Genomic DNA, 24,818 nt, shown 5'->3' on the forward strand with positions numbered 1-24,818 from the left:
CCAGCTAAACAGAATGGAGTGTGAAGTGATTCTCTATCAAAAGACGTGATTAGAGTTGACACGACAACCACATTTTAGTCATTTTAACCTTTTCATTTTTTATTCTGTTTTTTAATACTCTAAGGTAAGCATAAGCCTTAGTTACTTATTGATATTGTTCCATTTTTTTTCATTATTAAACGATTAAACTTCGTCTCGTCTTTATGACTTTATCGAAACTAGTGAATAAAACGAAAGCAGACGACACTAATCTTATTTTCCCGCTGAAAATAAAAGCTGAAGATATCGATTATCGATATAAATTAAATCGACCCCCACCCATTAAATTAAAACCAATCACAAACGAGAAAACTAGGTTTCTCAGTATTCTCACTAGCACTCGACATGACATTATCCAAAAGTTTTTCTCAAGCCACAGTCAAGATAAAAGGCAAATATTTGCACGAAACCCGTATAGATAGTTACTTTTAAATCGCCCCAATAAGACCCTCCTAGCCTCAACAGGACCTTATGGAAGCTTTAAATAGAACGTCACCTGGATCAAAATGGGAAGGTGATCAAAAACGAGGCTTTCACTCCTTTTGACATCGGTAAAATTGAGAGTAAAGTTGAGTGTGTCGCAGATGATGAATTTTATTTTATTGTATAGGGAAGCGAATTTGTTTGGGTGAGCCATTGGCGCGAAATACGGTTTTTCTTTTCGTGGCTTGTCTCGTGAAAACGTTCGAATTCAAGTCGGTCCCGAACGAACCGCTTCCGTCGTTGGAACCCAATTCCGGAATTCTATCCAGTCCTAAACCGTTCAAAGCCGTCGCAATTCCGCGAGTTTGGAATCAAAGAAAAGAAATTTAGTTTAGTAAGATAAGCCCGAATTTAGAAAACAAACAAACAAACAAAGGAATAAATAATTTTGGAACAATTATCGCTGCCATTTTACAGTTACCGCATCTCTTAAAATATTATGCCAAAAAAAAAGGGCAAATAGCTTCAGGCTGGATGAAGTAATAAAAAAAAAAAGTGTTTCCTGGGATGCGTTTGTGATGAATGACCCATTTGGTATTCGAGTGCCCTCAAGGATCTATACGTTTATTTCGTGGAGGAAAACCGGTTTATCTACTATTGGGGAGCTAAGCAAGTTCATTCTCTCGTCACCCATAAAAAATAGTGATGTAAAAATCAACTGTCTGGCCAGTTTCGACCATATAGTAGACAGTAGACCATTTGTGAGCAAGCAGTTTGGACACGCTCGTGTCCGTGGTGATCTAATATGCTGCCGCCGCCTGCTCAGATTTTTGGCAATTTGAGTGTCTGGGCCTCTTTTCCCGCATTTGTTCTCTATTATTTGTTTTACAGTTCGTTCGAGTTCAACGATCCTGAAGGACGCGTCACGGATACTACGGTAAGAATTAAATTTAAAAAAAAATGGTTTGATTCAATTTAACAATTAAGTAATAAAAGTAGTTTAAGTATTAGTAGTGAAGTAAGGATTAAATTAACCAAAAAATATGTTTAATTCAATTTAACAGTTAAATATGAGCTACAAAGAAAATACCTTATCGTGGAATAGACTAGGGTAGTCCCCGGATAAAGTTCTGCTGGACTCTGGCCAGCAACATCAGGTTTTGCCAGATACAGACGAGTGATATTGTCTGGCTTTTTTTTTTGGCTAACTGTTGTTGACGCCAAATTGTCCAAAATTGGGAAACAAAATGCCCTTCAACATTCTTTCTTTTTTAATGTCCGTATATGGACAGGACATTTCAAATAAGGGCGGCAAAAATCTCGTTCCAGTTGTTCTTTTGTTTTGTCATGATTCTATATGCAAGGTTTCTTAGCTGTCAGTATAATAACAAATTATACAATTTTATTTTAAAAAAAAAGACGTTTCTGAACGAATACGATTTTATCGTCATTGGCGCTGGATCGACTGGAGCGGTTGTGGCCAATCGGCTCACCGAAGTAAACGACTGGAAAGTGCTTTTGCTGGAAGCCGGCGGAGATGAAACGATAGTGTCCGACGTTCCAGGATTAGCTCACCACCTCCAGCGGACCAACATCGACTGGAGTTACAAAACCATTCCGCAATCCGGAGCCTGTCTGGCCTTCAATGAAAACAAGTGAATACATTATCCGTTTTTTTTATGTTGATTTAGCAGGTTAATTCCTTGTTTTGACAGGTGCATTTGGCCCCGGGGCAAAGTTCTCGGTGGTTCGTCCGTCCTGAATTACATGGTCTACGCCCGTGGCAACAAGAACGATTACGATCAATGGGCGCTGGATAATCCCGGTTGGTCCTACGATGATGTATTACCGTATTTCATCAAGTCGGAAGACAACCGGAATCCGTACATTGCCGCCAACAAGAAATATCACGGCACGGGTGGTTACCTGACTGTCCAGGAGCCGGCGTACATGACACCCCTAGCGGCGGCCTTCATCCAGGGCGGAGTCGAAATGGGCTACGAAATTCGCGACTGCAATGCGGAAAAACAAACTGGTTTGATTTAATCCATTTAAAATTTAAATACAATTAATTTATAATTAATTTTTATTTTAAAATAAGGTTTCATGATACCTCAGGCCACTAGCCGGAGAGGAGCTCGTTGCTCGACGGCCAAAGCTTTTTTGAGGCCCATCCGCAAACGGCCCAATTTGTCCATTTCGATGCGCTCGCTGGCCCACAGGATCGTCATCGATCCGGCCACCAAACGGGCCACCGCCGTCCGCTTCGAGAAGAGCGGGAAAATCTACCAAATTAAAGCCAAAAAGGAAATTATTGTGTCAGCCGGAACCGTCAACAGTCCGCAATTGCTGATGCTGAGCGGAATCGGCCATGCGGATCACCTCGGCTCGTTCGGAATTCCGCTGATGGCCGACCTGCCGGTGGGCGACAACCTCCAAGACCATATCGCCCTAGGTGGAATGGTCTTTAGAATGGATCAAGTAAATTCTCACCTTTTAATTGAATTAACTTTAAATCAAATTTTAAAAATTACAAATTTCTTTAGCCATTTGGAGTGACGGAAGCGCGGTATTACAGTATTCCGGTCATCCTGAATTACACCATCAACGCCGCAGGGCCTCTGACGTCACTGGGCGGCACCGAAGGGGTGGCCTGGATCAAAACCAAATACGCACCGGACGGCGATTGGCCGGACATTCAATATCATTTCGTTTCGGCTACTCCGGCTTCCGAGAGCGGATTGTTCTTCCGCTACAACACGGGCGTGAGGGACGACATCTGGAACGCCTATTACCAGCCCCTCGTCAACACGGACATGTGGCAATTGATCCCGACTTTACTCCGCCCATTATCCAGGGGTACCATCCGGCTGGCCTCCAACGATCCGCACGCGGCTCCGGTGATCGATCCGAAATATTTCACCGATGACGCCGGAATGGACCTCAAAACTCTGATCGAGGGGACGAAATTCGCACTGGCCTTGAGCAAGACGGAAGCGTTCCGGAAAGTGGGCAGCAAATTTTACGATAAGATATTCCCTGGATGCGAGAGCTTCACTCCGTGGACGGACGACTACTGGGGCTGTTTCATCCGCCATTATTCGACGGCCATTTACCACATGACCGGCACCTGTAAAATGGGATCGGATCCAGCAAAGGCCGTCGTCGATTCGAAATTGAAAGTTCACGGGATCGGTGGTCTGAGAGTGGCCGACTGTTCCATCATGCCAAATGTTGTATCCGGCAATACCAACGTTCCGGCGGTATAAGTCACTAAGCAAATTTAATTATTCCGCAATCATTTAAAATAATTAATTGGAATTTGCTTTTGTTTTGTTTAGATAATGATTGGAGAGAAGGTGTCTGATATGATCAAAGCCTTGTGGTTAATATGATAATCTTCATATAAATTAATCGCTACCTGATATTCATTCTCAAACATTTATTTATTGCGTACAAGAATGATCATCTACTCATTTATCAAAATTGAAATTCTGTAAAGTATTGACTTATTTATTAAATGTTTCTGGGAATATACATTGACTGTTTTCTCTTAACCAATAAACGGCAGACGCCTCTTTCATTTTATTTTGCGGCCATGTGCGATTGCCATCTCAATAATACTTTGAAAAAGCATAAACCAGTTTGAGTCAGTACATTTAAGTTTTCCCACTATCGACACACTATACTAGGAATAAGTAGGCTAACCAACAATTTAGTTTTCTGGGCCAAATTGATGCCCAGCCAAGCGCTTCCAAGTATCTGGGAAATTTATCGCCGTCTAAGTCCAAATTTATTTTTAGAGCATGTATCTGTTTAGAACTTTAGTTAACGTCGATAATAGAGAGCCTTTTCACCCTCATCACTATACACATATTAGCTGCGTCGCATAGCCGACTTTGAAAGGTTTTTTGACTTTTCAAACATATTCCGCGAATTTTCTCCCAACTCTCTCCGCGATGACTTTTATCGACTTTTATCGCCCGATGTCAAATATTTCACACAAGGTTTGTATAAAGGTTGTCGACATTTCCAAGGCTGTCAACGCGCTAGAAAAAAACCAAAATCGGCACAAATGTATGTGATTTATTATTCCTTTTTTCTTCCGATTTCTATTAATAAAAAAAGATGCGGTTCTACGAAAGGCTTTTGACTTTACCAGGAATAAGGTTGACGACATTTCAAGGTTTTTGCTGACATCGCCAGTTATTATTATTAATAAGATCCTTATTTAATTATAAGACTTGTAATTACTGAAATATTAATGATTTTTCGTTTTCGGTGCTGGGAAAGAAAAATCAACATCCTGTTTGTTTCAATCCGCCGGATCCATCTGGGCGTATAGAAACCCCCCCACAAAAAATGAGAAATTGGGGGCGATCGGTCAAAAGTTGAAAAAGCTCAAGGCGACTTATTATTGCTGTATAACTGCTGCTGCTGCTGTGCTGTTGGCAATGTAATTCAAAGTTGACAGAGAGTCGACCTTTGACTCTAATCTGCAACCTTCATCGATTTGTTTCTCTCACCCAAGCATATTATTTATATCTACGCAAACACAATTGAAAAAAGAGACTCCTAATAATAAAATAAATGAGAACTATTGCAGCTTTCTTTCTCGGATTTTCGGCTATACCCTGCTCGGCAACAAACCTCACGACCGTGTGACGTCAATTCGGGTACGAATTGTACAGAATCAAAACTGTCACACCGATAACCTCTCTTTCACCCTTTTGGGGTATCGATTTTTGTTTCTTGCTTTCATCCAGTCCGTGCATTGATCTCTAACTGAGCATCCAATCTTGACGTAGGATCATCCAGCGCACCGTAGAAAAAAGCTAACCGATCCGCAAAAGAGTCATGGTCACGCCCGAGTGTCGCACAAAGATTTCGCACCCAGCAACATGTGTCCCAGAGTGTATAGCATAGCAGCCCATCACCGCGTTTTGGTTTTGGTTTGTTTTTGGTTTATTTTTCGCCATGCGCGTAGTATATAAGCCGGAGAAGGAGCTGGCAAATGGTCGTGAGTCTGTCGTCAAATAGGAGCCGGGCCAGCAGGATGTTGTTCGAAGCCGTTTCACTCACCGTCTTGGTATTTTTGATCATCAAGGCGTCGCAGCGTCCCCGCAATTTCCCACCTGGTAAGAATTTCTAGAATTTAGTTTAGCCCAGTGTTAAAATTAAATTTATTGATTGGATGTTGTTGTCATACAGGACCGAAAGGTATTCCGTTCTTTGGCTATTTACCTTTTCTGTCCAATGGGGAGCCGGTCTATCGAACTCTGAAGAAGCTGGCCAAGACCTACGGACCGGTGGCCGGCTTCTACGTGGGACCCAATCAGCCCTTCATCTCGGTGGTCGGCCCCCAGGCTGTCAAGGAAGCCCTGCACAACGACGATTTGAACGGCAGACCCTCCAACTCGGTCATTATCGCCCGGACCTTTGGCGAGAAATTAGGTACCTAGAATTTCTTACAAATTTGACATTTTTAAATGTGTGATGTAATGATGATGCTGTATTAAATAGGCGTGGTTTTCACCGATGGAGAATTCTGGCGAGAGCAGCGGCGGTTCACCATGCGCCAGCTGAGAGAAATGGGGTTCGGCAAGACGTCGGTCGAGTACCAAATGACGGACGAGATCCGGGACCTGATTGACGAAATTAAGAAGCAGGGCCGGTCCAACGACGATTTTATTGTCGACTTCAAGGGAATCTTCGTCGTCTCGGTCGTCAACATTCTCTGGGCCATCGTGGGCGGTGAGCGGTTCCAGCGCGACGACGCCAGATTCAAGCGCCTACTGGAAGACATCGACCTCTTCTTCCGGGTGGGCAATCCCGTCCGAGCCAATTTCCCAGTTCCGGTATTCCTGCTCCGACTTTTCCCAGGATTGAGGAGCTACTTTGGAGTCCAAACGGACATGTTTGAGCCCCTGCAGAAATTTATCAAAGTCGGTAGCCAATTAATTTGATTCATTGGATTATATAATTAATTCTTAATGTCCAGGAGACTGTGGAACAACACGAAAAAAGCCGGTCGTTGGACGCCGACGTTCCCCGTGATTTTATCGACGCCTACCTCGACGAGGTGAAACAGCAATCGGCCAAAAATCCTTCGACAACTTTCACCTGTGAGTCACTGCTGGTGGTTGACGTTTTTAATTTGATTCACCTGATGTCAATTTTGGTTTTTAAAATTTATTTTTACAAGATAAACAATTAGTGGCAACTGTTCAAGATCTGATCACCGGCGGGTCCGAAACAACTGCCAACTCCATAGGTCAGCAAATAATTAATTAGATTTTATGAAATTTGTAATCAACGAAATGAATTAATTATACGTATAGGATTCACTTTGCTTTACCTGATTAATTACCCTCAAGTACAACACAAGATGCAAGAAGAGCTGGATCAAGTTTGCGGAACCGCATTACCATCTCTGGCTCTTAGGGCCAGGTATTATTCAATCAACTGTGAATTGCATTTAACTGGCATGTTTTTAATTACGTCATTTTGATAGTTTGCCCTACACCGATGCGGTTCTAATGGAAGTCCAGCGGATGAACACCATCGCTCCTCTGACGGCACCTCACCGTGCAACTAAAGACACGAAACTTCTCGGCTACAACATCCCCAAAGTAAAAACTTTAAAATTCAAATTGTTTACAATTACATTCAGAATTATCTTAATATCATTAATGTTTATAGGGAAGTATACTGTCAATCAACATCGACTCGGTGCTTAATGATGCCGACACCTGGAAGGATCCGCACTGCTTCCGTCCCGAACGACATTTGAATGTCGACATGACCAAAATTGTTAAGAATGAAAATCACATCCCCTTCGGCGTTGGTACATAGCCTAAGCCAAATTACCCAATTCTTAATTTTTACGAAAATTGTATAATTTAATTAATTATAGGCAAGCGGATGTGTTTGGGTGAGCCGTTGACGAGAAACAGTTACTTCCTGTTCACGTCGGCTCTGGTCAAGACGTTCGACTTTAGCGCCATTCCCGGACAGCCTTTACCGACGCTGGAACCCGTTGTTGGCTTCACGTCAGCCTACGATGGATTCAAAGCCGTTGCTAAACCCCGATCCGGAATTCCGACTTTTTAATTCACCACCAAAATATAATAAATACCCATTATAATATCGCTGACCTGTGTAAAACCACGACCTCAGAATTTGGTTGGAAAATCAAATTTTATTCTATCAATTTGCAAAATCAAAATGTCGTTTGAGACCACCAAAAGTTCGCAATGCAAGTTCATCGGCCCCCGTATCTATATAACCTCTTTTTGTCTAACCGAACAACCCAACAGCTGATTCTATTTTTGGCGAAACAACAAATAATGTTGGAGCTATAGGGTCAATGGACACGGGGCTGATCTTCCAACTCAATCAGCGAGTTGTTACTCCTTGATTTTGTTTGTTCTTATTTTATATTTAGTCTTTTACGTTCTATATTCCTTTAACGTTCTCGGAAAACCAGTTTTGATTTTAGTTGATTTTTTGTTTGACTTTATCTCTCACAGCTTGCTTTTGTTATTTCCATCTTGGGACGAGGTACATTTTCTTAAACAGAGAAAACGAGTATAGTCTCTCTCTTCTATAATTATTACTTATGTAATCGCGCTATATCTATGTTAATTCTCTTTTTTCGTTTCTTTTTAGGCTATGTTGCATCAGTCTATAATATATATATCTTCTATCATGAATCTACCGTCTAATTAATTATGCAAAAGAAACAACTCATTTCCAAATTTCGAATAACCTAACAGCTGCAAAACTTTAATATTGTGCAGTAGATCAGTCCTGTTGGCAAGGATGAGCCTGGGGGCTGAATAACGAGCCCATTCATCAAATTATCTCGATCGTCCATTCACCAACAACAAATCGATGTGATCTGAATGAATTTAACACGCAAATGGGTCAATAACAGTCGTTGGCCAACAGCTATACGAATTGTAATTTAAATAAATGGTTCTTGTATTTAATTTTAGCTGTAAAATGTCTTAAATAATAATTTGGTCATATATAAGTTAAATAGCACATGTTTGACGTTCAGGATGATAATAGGCGTTTTAAACGGTGGCGATTTTCTTGACGCTGGACGAACGGTTCGGTTGTTGCGAGCGCAGCCAGTAAGGTAAAACAGCAGGGGATCGGTAGATGGGAACAGCCATGGTGGTTGAAGGAACCACTTCAGCCGGGGCGGAATAAACTGGGGCGGAATAAACCGGGGCGGAATAAACCGGGGCGGAATAAACCGGTGCGGAGTAGGATGCTGTTGGCGGGGCAGCTACATATTCCGGCTTCTTATAGGCCGGAGTGCTGCTGGTGTAAGAGATGGTAGTAGTAGACTCCGGCTCCTTGTAGTATTTGGCGGATTGGGTTTCACTTTCGTATTCGGCCTCAACATCATTTTCTTTCTCTTCATTCCCGTGAAATGACTATAGTAATAAAATAATTAATTAAATTCTAGTTAATTTGAATTAATTTTAAAATTTCAATTAATTTTAATTGATTTAAATTTTTTAAAATTAAATGAATTAACTTTTAGTATTTTTAAAAATTTATTTGACTTATGAGACATTTACTTCTTCCTCCGATGCGGGGTAAGCCGGAGCAGAGTAGTTGGATGCGGAATATGTATTCATTTCAGATGAAACTGGCTCGGAAGAATCCGGTTCGGCGTAGGTAGTAGAAGATGACTTGTTGTAGGATGCGGTAACTGATGCGGCAATCAGAGCGGCCAACACAATCAAATTGGAAATGATCTTCATGGTGGTTTGTGATGGCGGAGTGATTTTAGTTGTTGACTGAAGCAGTTATCGAACTGATCCTTCGGCAGCTGTTCATCGACGATTTATACCAAATTTAGCAGCTCGTTATTGCTGGCCACACGCAGGAATTTTTTGCAGATTAATAAATACATGTATGATTGATTTGGCGAAAGGGGGTTACGAACCAAGCCAATTCAGAAGGCCAAAATGAAATTGTATAAATATAGGATCAGACTATTTGACACGGGTGAAGTAGGCGATTCATTTTCTATCTGAAACTCACCTCGCGTCCTTAACACGAATAATATGTGCACTGCAATATGAATCGTGATATTCACTAGATTACTTCACATTTGTTGCATTCTATATTTAGAAAAGTACTCCCAGCATGAAATGGATAGCGTAGGAAAAAAATAAACCGATTTGACTTGCGTGTTTGACAGATTGGGTATTATAATAGTTATACACAATTCCACCTGTTTACCGCATTTTGTATCTAGTCGAAAGATGGAATTGCTTTGTCATCGAGATGTTAATTTCCTTATTCGTTCGTGACTATAGCGTGATAAATATTAGTTTCTGCTGTCAGCAGGAAGCGAAATATGAGAGCGACCTTCGTGCCAGAGAATGCAACACTGACGTGATCCGATGGTCACCTTTTGAGCCAATTGAATATTATACACTATATAGCGCAATAGGCAACGAATGAAATAACTTGTTTATCCACATCGTGAATCAACGTTCACTGTGTTAAGGACATAATGCGTCATTTCGAAAATTGAAAAACAAAATGGGCCAAGCAATCCCCCAAAGCAGATGACCCTGTAACTTCAAATGGGAAGCAGCAACATAGTATAGTATACCGCTGTAATTGGCCTTTTACATTCATTCTAATAACCTCCTTACCTCATTACTTTCGTTTGAACCTGCCATATGAAAATGTATCTCTTGAATGGATGCCGATCATTTTCATTGACATCAGCCCTGGAATTTTTGGGTATAAAATGAAAGAAATTTTGGCCAAGAGACATCAGTTATCCTACAGCTGTCCAAGCCATTTCACAACTCTTTCAAGATGAAGGTATAAATAATACACCTGTCATTTCATTTCAGATTTAAATATCATTTGGGGATTATGCAGTTCCTTATTTTCGCTGCTCTGTTTGCTGTCGCTGCCGCAGCCTACATCAAGACTCCCGCAGTTGCCGTGTCTTCCGAAGAAACTGCTTCCGCCGAACTCGCTTCTTCCGAACCATCCGGTTACGCATCTTCAGTCAATTCCGCCACTACTTACTCCACCACGGTATAAGTCTACTCTTTGCATTCGTGATCTTATTCAGATTAATTTTTTAATACGACTACAATTTTCAGACTGCCAAATCCGAAGTTGAAGAGGAAGATAACGAAGATGATGAGGACGATAATAATTCGAATGGCAATGAAATTACACCAGTTTACACCAGCACTTCAACTTACCCCACTCCAGCTGTTTATTACAAGGCTCCCGCTTACTCTGCTCCGACATACAAAGCTGCTTACCCCAAATACTAATCACTTTCCTTTTAACTTATTGTGAAATTTTAATTTTGAAATAAAAAGTATTCACATTTAAATGGCAATGTCGTGATTATTATTTCGATTTGAAAACGAGGTAGGCGTCGTCTGCTCTTGCATAATTTTTCTCTCAAGTTTGACATCACGAAAACTGCCGATTCTGAAAAATTCATTCATTTAATCGGCTACAGAATACAGGAATAACACGAACGTACGATTGCTTTGAAGCGTGAGTATCATTGCGTGACTATACGTTCAATGTGGAAAAGTGTATGTGACTCTGGTGTGTACTCAGCTCTGGCAAGTCAATTGGGAAGTAGGCCATCGCTTTTTTTATTCAGAATAATGATAATAATATAGTTCAATATCCCCTGGCAAAGCCGGTTAATTTAGGACACCCCGTGCAAGGTCGCTTGAAGCGTGATGGAGTGACGAGTTAATCAAGCAGATAATACCCAGAACATCTGGTCGATTCCCTATTGCAAGCTGGGCTTGTGATGAGAAGAGATGACCTCATGTAACTCCTCTGTATTGTTGGTGTTATCTAGTTTCTAAATCGGGCAAGATAATCAAAGAGGTATGCTACTCCTTGACTCGCAGCAATATAGGCCAGGTGAGTAAGCAGAATGTCTGGCTGATTTTTCTGAATTCTTTCGACAATGCAAGTTCCTTTCCCCCCACTGATAGCAAACTGGTTTTTTGAAGGTTGTCTCCTTCTTGTTTATCTCTTGGATTTACCCAATCGATTCTTGATAGTATTGTTTGAAAAAGTTGCACATAGTACCATTAGGCCTGACAAAGGATTTATTCTGAAAGTTACTATTTTTTTCACTTCAAACTCTACACAAAATATGAGCAAAAAACGAAATAGATCAACCGGGGAAAACCTCAGAATTTCTAATGAGTATAACAAACTGGTTTGTCGAAATGAAAATAGAAATTTTTGGAAATCTTAATCGTTATAGACTCATAATTGAAGATACTTTGAGATTGGCATTGGCACCGTTCATCTGATTTAGTTTGTTGACCCCGTACAGTCGTTTTCCGTGCGAGTGATTTATTATTTGCAATTTATTTAGTTATCATTTCTAACTTGTAGTTTTCTTTGATAGAACATGCAGTAACTGGTGTCTAGCTGTTCCCTCCCATCGTTCAAACTTGTGCACATGAATGAGTTTTACTTTATTAATTACGTTTCAACGCTTTTGCGATTCTCAGACAGATTGAATAATAGTCCAATTATAATCTTCGGCATTGGCAATCAATCTTCGATTAACCTCTCATTAAGCAAGTACGTACGCAGCTCGCACCTTTTATTTTTTCAAGTATTTTTTGTTTAAAATTCTTTTCTAATTCTCGTAAAATGTCTCTGAAAAAATGTTGAATCTGAGACAAGGACTTTTGCCCGTCGTGAAATCGTGAACGCGTGACGCGTGCTTAAACGGTTGTCTAAACATTGAGAATGTCCGAGCCTGTCCTGTGTTTTTACTGTCGCCGCTCGCGAAACTGGTTCATTTGACACACTTCAACTGATTATGTATTGGCGAATTCTCTGTAAAAGAGTGGAAAGGGCGATGACAACAATAGGTTTGTCCTTCTCCGGTGCATTCCCCCTAACAATCCGGCCCTTACCCGATTACTTTCATTTAATCAAAGAAAGTACCTCCCACGACTATGCAGTCTAATCGCTGTCAAATGCTATAAAATCGTCAATCAACTCCGATGGAGGTATTCAGTCATCTACATTTACTCTTGCCAACATGAAGGTAAAACACCAAGTGATATTCTTTTTTTAAATTTTGAATTTAATTAATTCACAAATCTTTTTGACATTTCAGTTTATCATTTTTGCTGCATTGTTCGCCGTTGCTACCGCTGCCTATGGTACGACTTACTCAGAGCCAGCTTCATCTGAAATTGCTTCTTCCGAAGGGGCTTCATCCGCACCAGTTTACTCCGCATCGGACAAACATGTACGTATTTCTCGAAAACCTAGACAGACCTTTTCTATGTTTTTTACATTTTCTGATTGCTTATCAGTACGATGGCAACAATGAAGACGACGACGATGATGATGAAGATGTCAAAGATAACACTTCGGATGAGACTAAGGACACAGCTACCTCATACAATTCAAAAGTTAACAGCAAGGATTCCGAAAAGTCGTCATCGGAAAAGGCCAGTTCCATAACGCAGGAGGATACCAAATCCACATACGATGCCAACTTCAACGATGAAACCGAAGAGACTAAATCAACGACTGTCTCATACGTCACCCCAGCTTACTCTGCCCCGGCATATTCTGCCCCGGCATACTCTGCCCCGGCATATTCTGCCCCGACATACTCTGCCCCGGTATACTCTGCCCCGGTATACTCTGCCCCGGAATACTCTGCCCCGGAATACTCCCCTCCGGAATACTCTCCTCCTGATTACTCCGCTCCGGCCGCTCCTTCCTATGTAACCCCGGGCACCCTTTTGCCTTTTTGGCTACGATCAAGAAGTCAGTACTAAATTATTTACTATTTAAATCCTGTGTGCTCTTTGCTGTAACCATAGTTTCTACAAAACAAATTATTTATAATAGATATCTTTCATTCAAGCTTAGCAGAATCCTGAACACCAGCGTCAATTTCTCGCATATAACAAAAATCATACTTTCAGGTCGTACTGTACCTGATGCTGTTAGTGATTTTATGTTTTGTTCTTTTAATGAAAGACAAGAAATTCCATCATGGGGGCATCGTTCAATTAAGAATAGGCCCCTATTGCGGACGACGAGTTATAAAAGGAAATTCAGTTTGTGTGTGTATTTCTATCCAACTGTGAATTTTCAGAAATGAAAAACAAATTGAGCATTCGGTTGTTCTTGAGAAGATCGTGTTAGTTGAGCTTGTTGCAGCTTCAATCGATGCAGCTGCCAACAAAGAGTTATTAGCCTGCGAACACACCGACTCCGTAGGACGGGTAAGGACGGTAAGGGTATCTAATTGGCAAATTGAAATTTATGAATTTTCTAAAATTGTCTAATGGTAATGCAACTAACTTACCCATAGGCACCACCGTAACCAGGAGAATAGCTAGGATAGCTAGGATAAGCGCTGGGATAATATGATGAAGGGTAACCACCGAAACCACCTCCGAATCCGCCGGGATAAACTGCCGGCAAGGCACCAGCGTACAGGCCAATGTTTCTCTCATAGCCAAGATGATGAGTGGCCGCTACTTCCATGTCGTTTTCGGCATCAGTAGGAACCAATTCAACGGCCGGCTGGATGGGCCCTGCAGCAGCCGCAGCGACGAAGAACATCAGAATGGCCAATTTCATCATTTCTACCATCACAACAATAACAATTTAATTGTTTAAATTTTAAGGTAATAACTTAACTAGGCAAGAGAACAGTTAACTTACCGAAATGTTTTGAAGAATCTTTTGAGTTGCAGCTTGAAGACGGTTGAAGAAGATGTGATGAAAACAGATGACCACCGCTCACCTTTTATACCAAAGATGTTCCTCTCTGTTTGGACTGCAACAAAGAACTTTCTCTTCGAACCCGGAAGAATGGACACGAGTTAGGAGACCTACGCTATTTAGTAACAGTCACTCTGCTGGTTACGAAATCAATTTGGCGCATCGACCTTTGGAGTTCATCGACCATTACGTAAAGTATGTAGGCCTATTTAGACTGTTTGGATGTCAGGAGGGATCACTGACCTGGACTATATTTAGAGCCCACGCTCCCCTCATACCGGAACAAGTCTTCGTCGCAACAGTTATTTTAGAATAAATAATCGGTTGGAAAATCGCAGGTAGAAAAAGGACACAACGCAACAGCAGGTAGGTAGGTCTATTACAAAAATAGCCTACACAGACCCTTCCTCAACATGTTTTTTCTTGAGGGTCAGGTTTGTTATTGAAAAAGGTCGTTTTTCTTTCTTATTCTATAGAATGACAGAAAGAAAATTTTAGTATAATATTATTAGATTACGCTTCAATATCTTTGGCTTAAATCGGTAGCCTATATTTATACTACGCATTCAGAATTTCGCGATGAACACAATTAGATTGAATTGTAACTTGAAGGTGATTAAAATTTAATTGATGAAAACTACTTGAAATTTTTGTTTGCAGGTAATAACCTGAGTGATTAAATGTCCACCTCTGAGCCACCCCAAAGGACATGGTCGCCAAAGTTACGGCCATCCTCAGCCAAATCCTATTTAATTAAAAGGATATTCATATTATTAGGACTTAATTTTATGTGAAGTATATGTGAAATAATCTAATGAAAACTAATCAGAAACTATATTCAATTAATTTTTATTTCAATTAATTAGAAAATCGAAAAACGGTGGTTTTGTTGGCTTGTTTGTGCTCATGCACCAGCCCATTTGTTATATAAAGCCTAAGCAGAACATCCATGTAGTGTCAGGAAAAGTTCTCCATTTTCAAACATGGCGTCTAAAGATCATTTTCTCAGCCAAGTTCCCGAATACCAGCCGTGGTACAAAAAGTGGTTGGAGAAAATACGTTCCGGTCATTCCGGTAAGAAAAATAAGGCTCCGGATACAGCAGGTCCACAACCGCCCGCCCGCCAAGCTGCCGATCAGAATGCCAGAATGCAACAAAGTCTACAAAATGATCAGCATTTCTCGTATTGGCACCATCATCATCATTATTTGAATGAACTACAGTCGTCCCCATCGAGCCAACAGCTGCCTGCACTTTCGAGCCCTGAACCAAACCAAAATGGCTTGAAAAATGCTGATCAATCCGGATTTGTCGAGACCGCAGGAATTCAACAACCAAACGTGAGCGACTGTAACAACGTCCCTGATTCACGTGTTCTTACTCCGCCTCAAGACTTTTCCATGGAAAACACTGGACGTGCTGACGTTTATTGTGTGTCGGGCACAGGAGATTGTCAGGCCACACAAATGTACCACTACGCGGATGCAACACCTGATTTTTATTCCGACAGTTACTGTTCCGATTCGTTCGCTAGTGCTGATTGAATCTCATCCTGGGGAATCAAAACTTAATGATACCTATGTCCTGATATGGAATTGAATAAAACAAAAATTTCTGATAATTTACAATCTCGTTATTGATGCTTCTAAGTTTAAGTTTTCGAATAGCGTGGTTCCACTACCATTGGGCAGCATCGAGTTGGGTAGTTGGGTAATATCGTTTATCGGTTTCAACATGTAAATTCTAAATTTTTCTACGGGATTCTGTACAGTCTAATGAATGTAATCCAATTCAATTTAATTTAGTCTAATTTAGTTTCTGATGACCCAATAAGGGTCCCTAAACGTGCCCCCTCCCCAAAAGGTTTTTACAAGTATTAGAGGGGTCTGGGCGTCTGGCCTCTGTCAATCCACTTTATGAAGGGCAAAAGGCTAAATTAATCATATTATTTTCTAGTCCTATCTGAAAACCCATGACCTTATGGCTATGGCGTGGGGGATCCGGGGAAGTTAAATCACGCTATTTTATCCTGTCCTGTGGTCCACTGTGAGTTAAAGTTGTCACGCTATTTTATCCCTGTCCTGTGGTCCACATTGAGGATTATCTATAAATGATTAATTATTTGATTTTGCCGCTTTTTTCTTTGCCAAACCTTTATAATGTGAGTAATTAAATAACTGTAATATTTTATATTTATTATCATGATTAATTTTTAGCTGCACGAATGCTAGATTAATAAAAAGTTAAAAACCACTTAAAATTGATCATGATGTTTTAGGTTTTACCAATAGGTGGCGGTGGCGTCAATCTTTAAACACGCCCATCTAAACAGGTTATGATTTTGATTTTTGATGAGTTAAACTGGTTAAACTGCCTTACTCGATAGTCGATACTCTGTACATTTTTGATATCTTCTGCAAAGAAAACTAAAAAAAATATTCTAAAAAACAAATGTAATTCAATTTCCATAAGCTATAGGGCTATCGTGCAGTCAAAAATTTAAATAGTTAACTCGGTAAGTTTATCAGTTTAAAGCATCTTGATGCTTGTCGATTTCGATCTCCACCTGAAGTAATGTGATATGTTGTAACACATCTCCACTATTCTATTTACATTACATATCTTAATTAAGCCGTCTCAGTTTACAAGAAAGGATAGGGAGCATAAGAAGCACATTAGTGCCTATTGTTTAAAGGTTCTGTTTGCTTGAGCTGAAAATGTTGGGTGTCAATCCATCTGGACGCTATTTTCAACATGGTCCTGGTCCTCAACATTACAACCCTTATCCACCCATACAACATGGACGGTAATAATCATTTATCTAGCCATTAAACTTTATGTAAACACAGTCTTTGCTTATTTGGCAGTCTTCCGTCTCTACCTTACCATCCTACTGCCCCATTCCACAATCAAAGCAGTGTTCATCCCACATTTGATGAAAGAGCTCACTCTACAAAACCTCGTGCTGGAGGATTTAATTTTCCCCATCCTGAATCGTCATTTGCTGAGTTACAAACCTTCTGTAACAGAACTAGACAAGCAACAGCATCACTTTCACGTCCACCAGTTCATCAGTCTCAGTGAGTGTCTTTTAACTGCATCTTCACCAATAACATAGACACTTCTAATATTCATGATTTATAGGCCCCGGAAAATAACAACTTTCCCAAAACCCCATTCTTATGGCCATTGTTATTATGATGAAGAAGAAGCTGATTGGTTTGATTTTGGTGATGAAATTCAAATTCTTGAAGGGGACTCCCAGATCACGGAACCAAGGTTTGAAATGTTTCCTGTGCCCGAAGAACCTGTAGTGCCATTCGAACAATTGACGGTCGCCTTGATGGATGATTACGAATTCTATTGCGATGATAAAGATTTTATCCAGGTCTACACAGACGGATCGTACATTAACGGTCGTTTTAAGCTGATCGATTCTGTTTCTGCAATTGGAGTCTGGTTTGGACCAAATCATAAATTGTGGGTTTAGTTTTGTTTAAATTAGTTGCAAGAAAATCTTGTGAACTTTTATTATATTATCTTGCAGAAATGTCAGCCAGCCCACTCGACTCGGTGGTTACAACAGTGATGGGGCAGAGTTAGAAGCCATCATTGAAGCAATAAAAATTGTCTGCTCCTGTGGTATCGTATTTTTACGCATTTAAGTGAATAGTGATGCTAGATTTTTTGTGCTTTTCAGGTGTTGACAAGGTTCAAATTAACACAGACAGTAAAAATTCTGTTAGATTTGTGACATATTTTATCAGTAAATGGGAAGCTAATGGATGGCGGAATATTAAAGGACTTCCTGTTCGAAACCAAAATCTAATTCGCCAACTGTACCATTACACACAATTGGTTACAATTAAATGGGTATACAAATAGCTCGTATTGACTTTCTGGTGCATCGCATTTTTAATAAATTTTTATTTGCTAGAATTATGTGCCATCGTGTGGAGGAGTGCACGGGAACGTCGAAGCGGACCGTCTGGCACGGATTGCATCTGCCGCTTGTGCAGGAAAAGGAAAAAGACAAAATTTATCAATGAAGCGAACATCAGAAGATCCGCCCAGTCGAATTAATAACCGAAAGCTGCGGAGATATTGCCCGTATTAAACAAATTTTTGTTTCGCTCAACGCTTGGGTAAATCTTCACTTCGAGCTTCACCCAGCTTGGTTATAATCTCAAGAGTAGACGACTTGTTTTCTTTCTGATTTTATTTTACCAGTCTCTGGACTGCTTGCAAATTTCACTTCGCGATTGTTGTCTTTAGTTTTATTAACAAGCAGTCAAACACTCTTTTGTTTATGTATTAAATTTATACTTTAGTAGACTGTGTGTTCTAGTTCACATGCAGTTTTCTTTTGCCTCTCCGTTAAAAGATATGTATGAATGTATGACATCCTTTTTACTTCAGATATGTATGGGCCTTATTACAAATTTGAAATCCTGCGTCTGGTTTGTGAAATCGATTCACGAGATCAAACTATAAACAAAGCTGGATAATCGGATTAAACTATCGATTTTTAAATGGCCGCCACCACTATTTTGCCGCTAGGGGTCTCGATAGAATTCACAATCAGACGAATCAGTATTGTTCTCGAAGCCTCGATAGAACAGTCGGTAGTTTAATGTTTATCATTGTGTGCTCACTGTTCGTGAAAGATTAAACTTAAATTCATTATTTTCTGAGAAAAGTATTCGTAGAACTAAGTTATTTTTTATAACAATCAAGGTAATTGGTATTGTGAGTCAGAGCCTAATACCTAATCGATAATCTGAAAATTTCTTTGTGAACACGTGGAAACGTTTATAGGATGTCGCACAGAGCATATACGCCATGTTCTCCTTCGATGGCTCACTATCCATATTCTCCATCTTCTAATTATGGGTAAACTTTGTAAACGTTTTTGTTAAAAAGATAGTTGTAATGCGTGAATCTACTTCAGTTTTCCAGTGGACTATTATAGTGATTCAAATGCTCCCAACTATCCTCATCCTGATGCCTCATTTGCTGATCTGCAAGCATTCTGCAACAGGAGTAGGAATTCTACAGCAGGAAGTGCATATGCTCCATCTCTTCCGTAAGTATTTTTAGTTATGTGTTGTTATTGTTTTGTTCAGCAAATTTGAAATCTAGGTTTGAAAATTCAGAGGCAGTAAGCATGAATTAGTAAATCTTTTGAGGTTCTGCCGTGTTCTGTTACTCAATATATTTCATTTTGAAGATCCACAGATTAATTTGGTGTAGAGCTTCACTGAATATTGATAATAACATTTCGTCTCTATATTTTTAAAGGGACTCTGATGTACAATCTCAGTACTTTGTAGCTGATTTGGTAACAACCAATGATGCTTGCTTTCCCAGGAGCAGAAACTCCATGGCAGGAAGTCTTGCCAACTCCCTTCCGTAAGTGTCAGTAAAAAGTTTGTTGTAGACTTCTTGGTTTTGATTCCATGAACTTAGCCTATTTATCATATTTGGTCCTTTTTTTGTATAATTTTTGATCACTGTTAATTCATTTGATTAGGGATTTTGACACATCACAATATGAAACCAATGATGACGGCGTTGATTACGGCTACGTACCTGTGGGCAACGAAAATGGCGGTGAAGATGAGGACGATGATGATGGAGCGGATTGGTTTGACATGGAAGCTCTGACTGGTTTAAGCATCGATGAATTAGACGAGAATGGTTTGGGCGATCCTTCATGGAGGTTTGAATTCCCTCTACCTATGCTTCCCGTCGTGCCTGTGTTGGAATTGAAGACGGAAATATTTGATGGCCAAACTTTTTACGTTGATGATGAAGGATATGTACAAGCATATACCCAAGGAGAGTGTCGAGTTCCTTTCACTGGAAAAGCATCCATCGGAGTTTGGTTTGGACCAAACCACCAAGCGTAAGATATATCTTGTAAAATTTTGTTATAATTTTAATTTCTGAAATTAAAACTTCAGGAATGTAAGCGAACGTCTTCATCGCGGTCGGCGAACTCAAGAAGCAGCTCGTTTTGCTGCAGTAATTGAAGCCATTAGAGTAGCTGGAGCCCACGGGATTAAAAAATTGCAGATCAATACGGATTATGAAAATATAATCCGTTTCATGATTTACTTCATCTTGAAGTGGGAGCAGAATGACTGGATGACATTGAGAGGACATCATGTCAAGAACAAAGTGCTGATTCTGGAATTAGACTACTTTTCACGACTTCTTGATATTAAATGGGTAAGGATTCCGGCGTATTAGAAATGTATTTTCCTTTGTGTTCTTAAACGTTTTTCGTGTTACCAGAATTATGTCCCCTACTACGAGGGTGCCGAAGGCAATTTGGAAGCAGCTCATCTTGCACTGGAGGCTCATGATCTGCAATTACCACAAGTGAGAAAAACTGCAGAAGAGATGGAGATGGACGTTGTTCAGGATGAGCAACCTAAAGGATCAACTTCAAACGAAGAGGTTACGAAAAAGCGACGGTTTGTTCCTATTGTGTATTAAGTTCTGTGTTTCGGTTATCGTTGGATGCCCGAAATTGTTTCTTCGTTTTAGAAACATTGTGTGCTCCAATGTTAACAATTATTTGCTAATTTAAATCCAGCCTAACCAATCCTGGTTAATTCGTAATCATTAAGCGTCTGGTAACAGTTTATATTAACCAAGAAATTGTTTTTGTTATTATTTTTGAAAAAATACGTGAATACCCAACAGAGGAATTGCTGTAATTAACATTGTGTGCTCCAATGTTAACAATTATTTGCTAATTTAAATCCAGCCTAACCAATCCTGGTTAATTCGTAATCATTAAGCGTCTGGTAACAGTTTATATTAACCAAGAAATTGTTTTTGTTATTATTTTTGAAAAAATACGTGAATACCCAACAGAGGAATTGCTGTAATTTTCATTACCTTATCAGGTAAAAAAGGAAAATACATTTTCAGTTGTGATTAAATTTTATTTTTGGGATTTCTTTTTGAAGATTTCTTTCTGTTATTATTTATTTAGTGTTTCTATAGGGATATAGTCCTAAAAGTTCCGCCTTCTTGTTTCTGGCCGTCTTATTAGTAAAACACCAACAGAATATTATTGACGTTTACTACGCCTACCTCAAAAATCTCTATTAAAGGTAGATATTGTAAAATTGTAACAAAATGGGCAGAAACTTCACGTAGAGTTACACTAAGTTTCACGGAACTTTTTTTTTCATTCTGCCGAAGGATCAGATAATAGCTGAATGCTATATTACGATTGTCCTTTGACAGCAATTGGGAACATTGACAGAAGCGCAATGTAATTTTCCTGTGTGCAATTTTCAAACACGATTGACAAATCATGTCTTCATGTCAGCTTTCGACGTAAACTTTTTCGAGTGCCAAATGGGATAAGAATTAAGAACACGTCAGGGCCGTAAACAATTCAGACTATGACATTTTATTTAGCAAAACTATTGTGCCTTTTTGGATTTTAGATTTTGCAATTCGTGACTACATCAGTACATTGAGAGACATTTTTATTATTTACGTTTAAATATTTGAATCTCTGCGTTGCCACTTGCCAAAAGCCCGGAAGTGATACATAGCACGCCTCTGGTGGTCAATGTTGATACACTTGATGCGCCACAGCGGTGACAGACTGACAGTGCCATCGGGTTGTTTTCCCTTTTACTTACTGTTCCACTATTGCCTTCTCCATTATTTTAAAAGAAAATAAGTTTTTTTTTTTCGGTCAAGTACTCAAGTTAATGTTTCAAGTATAACAGATAACAGACAGATAGGCAACAAACTCAACACAACATTGGCTGTGTTGTGTGCTGAAAGTAATGCACCACATTTTTAGTTACTTCCCTGGATTTTTGAAGACATCTTGTCTACAATTTAAGGTGTGATTTACTTTAGTTAACCCAGTAAGCTATAAAATGAAAAAAAACTATGAATTTAGCATCAAACAGTTGGAGCATCACTGGCATGTTTCTCTGTATTTCAGATCAAATTCTCTACTTATTTATGTGTTTGTCACCGTGAAATTTCTTTTAAATCAAAGACCTGCCCAAATCCATTTCAAGTGTAACTTATCACATCATACCATAGACTATACAAACTTCAATAGCTCACTAGGAAGATTAATCAATAACTTTGCTCACACCTGGTAATTCTAAATTGTAGTTCAAAAGTTGATGATGCAGTCACTCATCATCTAATGGTAAATTTACTGATTTATTCATGGTTGTAATTGTCTTTCTCTTTCAGTACTTTGTGTAGTATCCATTAAAATCATTAATATAGTAACTATATATTTTTTACTTTATCAATGTCATCTTAAAATTTTTATCATTATTTACTAGGGTCTGTAAAGCCAAATCACTGACAGACTGCAATCCCACTTTCACACCATCTATAAGAAACATCATCCAACTCGTCCAGAATTTAACCTGTCAACAGTATTGTTAAACTGGTAAAATCAAATAAATATTAACCATATAATATAGTAATAAGTAATAACATGTGTGGCAGTTTTCTATTTGGTTTCAAATTGTAATAACCATTTATTTTTCTATTTATTATAATCTAGAAGAAAAATGTGTAACGCCAGTTCCAATGTTCAGGTAGAAGAATTACGAATTGGATTGTTTCGTGTGCACTGGGATTTAGAAAAGAATATGCGAATAAAGAAATGCGGTTTCTTCAAAAATAAGCTTCATTTGCATGGATCCCAGTCTGGCCGAATTTACAACATCTTCTATATATTTGAATCACAAGATTTTGATGCACTCTACCCTTACAACTTCGGTATTCGACTCGAAGAGATATCGTGCATTTGTGATTCCAGCGTTGCTGAAACTAATGAATCTGCTGCGAAATATCAGCAAAAGGCAGAACGCCAAAAGTTTAACGATACTTCATTTCTCCCCACAGAGACTGAAAGAAAAAACGTACCTCCAGTTCGTGTGTGGTTTGAATTTGAAGAGGCTAATACCACCACTGACTTAGAATTGGAGTACGACAAGGATGATAATCACTGGAAAGTTTATTTTTTCGGTCAAAGACAACCGTTTGGTATTACATTGTTTATGGATTTTGGGACCAAGGAAATGGACGAGAAAATAATCATTAACGGACTAGAGGGAATGTTTGTCACCCAAACTCTTTGTGACGTCCATTTCCAGTTTAAAGACGGACAATCTGTTGGTGCCCACATCGTAATCCTTTCGGCCGGAAGTCCCGTTTTTTCAGCCATGTTCCAGTCAGGGCTTTTAGAATCAAAATCCCGAATAGTGGACATCGACGACATTGAATTTGATGTGTTCCGGCAACTGCTCATCTATTTGTATACAGGAATGGCTCCCAAAGTGACAGAGGAATCCATCACTCAGTTGCTCTTCGTGGCGTCTGATAAATACGGCGTGGAAGCTCTCAAGAATAAATGTGTTAATGTGTTGAAAACTCAACTGAAAATCAGCAACGCGATCTCAATTTTGGTTTGGGCTCACTTCCATTCCATTCCAAAGCTCTTAAAAAAAGCTATGAAATTTGTGTTGATAAATTGCAGTAAGCTCTCCCGTCAGCCCGAATGGATGGAGTTGATGAAGAACTATCCGGAACTATGTCTCGACATCACCCAACGCATCAGCGATCTTACATGAACTGTTATTTTTGTTTTTTATTTTCGTATTATTTTTCCACTACCATTAGAAGTGTCATTCCAATGATAAATATGAACTCTTAAATTTGGCTTTCCTAGATTCTGAATAATTTGTTTCGCCCATAATATTGTTTGATGATAATCACATGATTCACATCCATGGTATTCAGTCCGAAAGTTGTTGGATATAACTAGGTGAATAGAAAGAAAGTCGATTTGTTTGGTGATAGTATTTTGGTGACTTTACGATTCCATTTTGGAACTCCCTAAATCTGCATTAAACTATTGCTTATAAACAGAAGATACGTCACCATGAAACCCAAAAAATTTATGGCCTGACAGAAGAAGAGTGTCGGAACTCAAAGGAAAATACCACAGAAGACAGAACGCGATCGGTAAACGAGATGACTACAACTACATTCATTTCATTGTATCTTAACGACTTAACGTTAACTATAAACATTTATGAATATTATTGATAGGTTGCCTTTACAATAGTCGGTTTCTGGAAATTATTGTTTGATCATAGCCTGCCTGGTTAAGTTATTGTAAAATCTAAAATATCTTGTACATTTTTTGTTCGAATTTTAAAATGTCCGCCAGTACTTCTTCATAACCACCTAGTGTTGGAATTATGTACTTGTTTATCTTGTCAAGTTCTAATCCGTTGTCTGCTTTGTTCCTCGTGTTCTGCTGTGCTGTCCACGCACGTGGTTTTCCTTCACGAATAAAGATTCTGGCTTTAAAATTTCTTCAATTCTAAAGTTATATTTTCCTTTACATTTACCGATAACTTAAGAGTACCGCCGGCTGATTTGTTATTATCTAATAGTGTCTTAGCAAATCAAATAGATTTAATGTGATAATTCTCTTTGAAATATCACATATGGAAAGTCCAATTTCG

General features: G+C 39.3%; 7 protein-coding genes across 17 annotated transcripts; 5 read left to right on the forward strand and 2 right to left on the reverse strand.

Annotated features, from left to right (window-relative positions):
* The first annotated feature begins 24 nt into the window (after positions 1-24).
* On the forward strand, positions 25-4,050 carry LOC124202155 (glucose dehydrogenase [FAD, quinone]-like). The gene is made up of 8 exons (XM_046598447.1): positions 25-590; positions 650-856; positions 940-1,399; positions 1,882-2,117; positions 2,178-2,497; positions 2,564-2,943; positions 3,009-3,725; positions 3,804-4,050. Exons 3-8 carry the CDS (start codon positions 1,268-1,270, stop codon positions 3,855-3,857), a joined length of 1,839 nt encoding a protein of 612 aa, XP_046454403.1. The 5' UTR covers positions 25-590; positions 650-856; positions 940-1,267; the 3' UTR covers positions 3,858-4,050.
* Positions 4,051-5,226: 1,176 nt separating this feature from the next.
* On the forward strand, positions 5,227-8,177 carry LOC124202156 (methyl farnesoate epoxidase-like). Its single transcript, XM_046598448.1, has 9 exons — positions 5,227-5,600; positions 5,674-5,916; positions 5,986-6,407; positions 6,464-6,587; positions 6,668-6,736; positions 6,804-6,912; positions 6,977-7,094; positions 7,165-7,309; positions 7,379-8,177. Exons 1-9 carry the CDS (start codon positions 5,477-5,479, stop codon positions 7,573-7,575), a joined length of 1,551 nt encoding a protein of 516 aa, XP_046454404.1. The 5' UTR covers positions 5,227-5,476; the 3' UTR covers positions 7,576-8,177.
* Positions 8,178-8,430: 253 nt separating this feature from the next.
* Positions 8,431-9,317, reverse strand: LOC124202159 (repetitive proline-rich cell wall protein 1-like). The gene is made up of 2 exons (XM_046598452.1): positions 9,060-9,317; positions 8,431-8,912 (listed from the first exon to the last, which is right to left on the reverse strand). The coding sequence occupies exons 1-2, from the start codon at positions 9,243-9,245 to the stop codon at positions 8,544-8,546; spliced, it is 555 nt and encodes a 184-aa protein (XP_046454408.1). The 5' UTR covers positions 9,246-9,317; the 3' UTR covers positions 8,431-8,543.
* An 874-nt stretch (positions 9,318-10,191) lies between these two features.
* LOC124202160 (cell wall protein RTB1-like) lies at positions 10,192-13,401 on the forward strand. 2 transcript variants are annotated; one of them, XM_046598454.1, is made up of 5 exons: positions 10,192-10,326; positions 10,387-10,548; positions 10,617-12,565; positions 12,638-12,772; positions 12,840-13,401. In XM_046598454.1, exons 3-5 carry the CDS (start codon positions 12,560-12,562, stop codon positions 13,311-13,313), a joined length of 615 nt encoding a protein of 204 aa, XP_046454410.1. In that variant the 5' UTR covers positions 10,192-10,326; positions 10,387-10,548; positions 10,617-12,559; the 3' UTR covers positions 13,314-13,401. The 2 variants fall into 2 exon arrangements, with proteins under 2 accessions (XP_046454410.1, XP_046454409.1); XM_046598453.1 differs by lacking the exons at positions 10,192-10,326; positions 10,387-10,548 and having other exon boundaries at positions 12,062-12,565; positions 12,638-12,775.
* Positions 13,402-13,594: 193 nt separating this feature from the next.
* On the reverse strand, positions 13,595-14,297 carry LOC124202161. The gene is made up of 3 exons (XM_046598455.1): positions 14,212-14,297; positions 13,850-14,132; positions 13,595-13,785 (listed from the first exon to the last, which is right to left on the reverse strand). Exons 2-3 carry the CDS (start codon positions 14,128-14,130, stop codon positions 13,734-13,736), a joined length of 333 nt encoding a protein of 110 aa, XP_046454411.1. The 5' UTR covers positions 14,131-14,132; positions 14,212-14,297; the 3' UTR covers positions 13,595-13,733.
* A 2,309-nt stretch (positions 14,298-16,606) lies between these two features.
* On the forward strand, positions 16,607-18,725 carry LOC124202162 (ribonuclease H-like). 4 transcript variants are annotated; one of them, XM_046598457.1, is made up of 7 exons: positions 16,607-16,786; positions 16,904-17,077; positions 17,139-17,351; positions 17,416-17,751; positions 17,819-17,913; positions 17,972-18,144; positions 18,209-18,725. In XM_046598457.1, exons 2-7 carry the CDS (start codon positions 16,989-16,991, stop codon positions 18,386-18,388), a joined length of 1,086 nt encoding a protein of 361 aa, XP_046454413.1. In that variant the 5' UTR covers positions 16,607-16,786; positions 16,904-16,988; the 3' UTR covers positions 18,389-18,725. The 4 variants fall into 4 exon arrangements, with proteins under 4 accessions (XP_046454413.1, XP_046454414.1, XP_046454415.1 ...); XM_046598458.1 differs by having other exon boundaries at positions 16,620-16,786; positions 16,913-17,077; XM_046598459.1 differs by having other exon boundaries at positions 16,620-16,786; positions 16,967-17,077.
* A 123-nt stretch (positions 18,726-18,848) lies between these two features.
* On the forward strand, positions 18,849-24,146 carry LOC124202163 (BTB/POZ domain-containing protein At3g56230-like). 7 transcript variants are annotated; one of them, XR_006877953.1, is made up of 8 exons: positions 18,861-19,008; positions 19,090-19,164; positions 19,223-19,357; positions 19,573-19,683; positions 19,805-20,179; positions 20,238-20,505; positions 20,572-20,830; positions 21,005-21,227. XR_006877953.1 is itself a non-coding variant. In XM_046598460.1 (7 exons), the coding sequence occupies exons 2-7, from the start codon at positions 19,091-19,093 to the stop codon at positions 20,773-20,775; spliced, it is 1,167 nt and encodes a 388-aa protein (XP_046454416.1). In that variant the 5' UTR covers positions 18,849-19,008; position 19,090; the 3' UTR covers positions 20,776-21,227. The 7 variants fall into 7 exon arrangements, 6 of the variants coding, with proteins under 6 accessions (XP_046454416.1, XP_046454422.1, XP_046454420.1 ...); XM_046598460.1 differs by having other exon boundaries at positions 18,849-19,008; positions 20,572-21,227; XM_046598464.1 differs by lacking the exons at positions 18,861-19,008; positions 19,090-19,164; positions 19,223-19,357; ... (3 more) ...; positions 20,572-20,830; positions 21,005-21,227 and adding exons at positions 21,878-22,178; positions 22,259-22,474; positions 22,617-22,726; positions 22,844-24,146.
* The last annotated feature ends 672 nt before the right edge of the window (positions 24,147-24,818 follow it).

This window comes from Daphnia pulex, chromosome 9, assembly GCF_021134715.1.
Source record: "Daphnia pulex isolate KAP4 chromosome 9, ASM2113471v1".
In the NCBI taxonomy this organism is placed as follows: Eukaryota; Metazoa; Arthropoda; class Branchiopoda; order Diplostraca; family Daphniidae; genus Daphnia; species Daphnia pulex.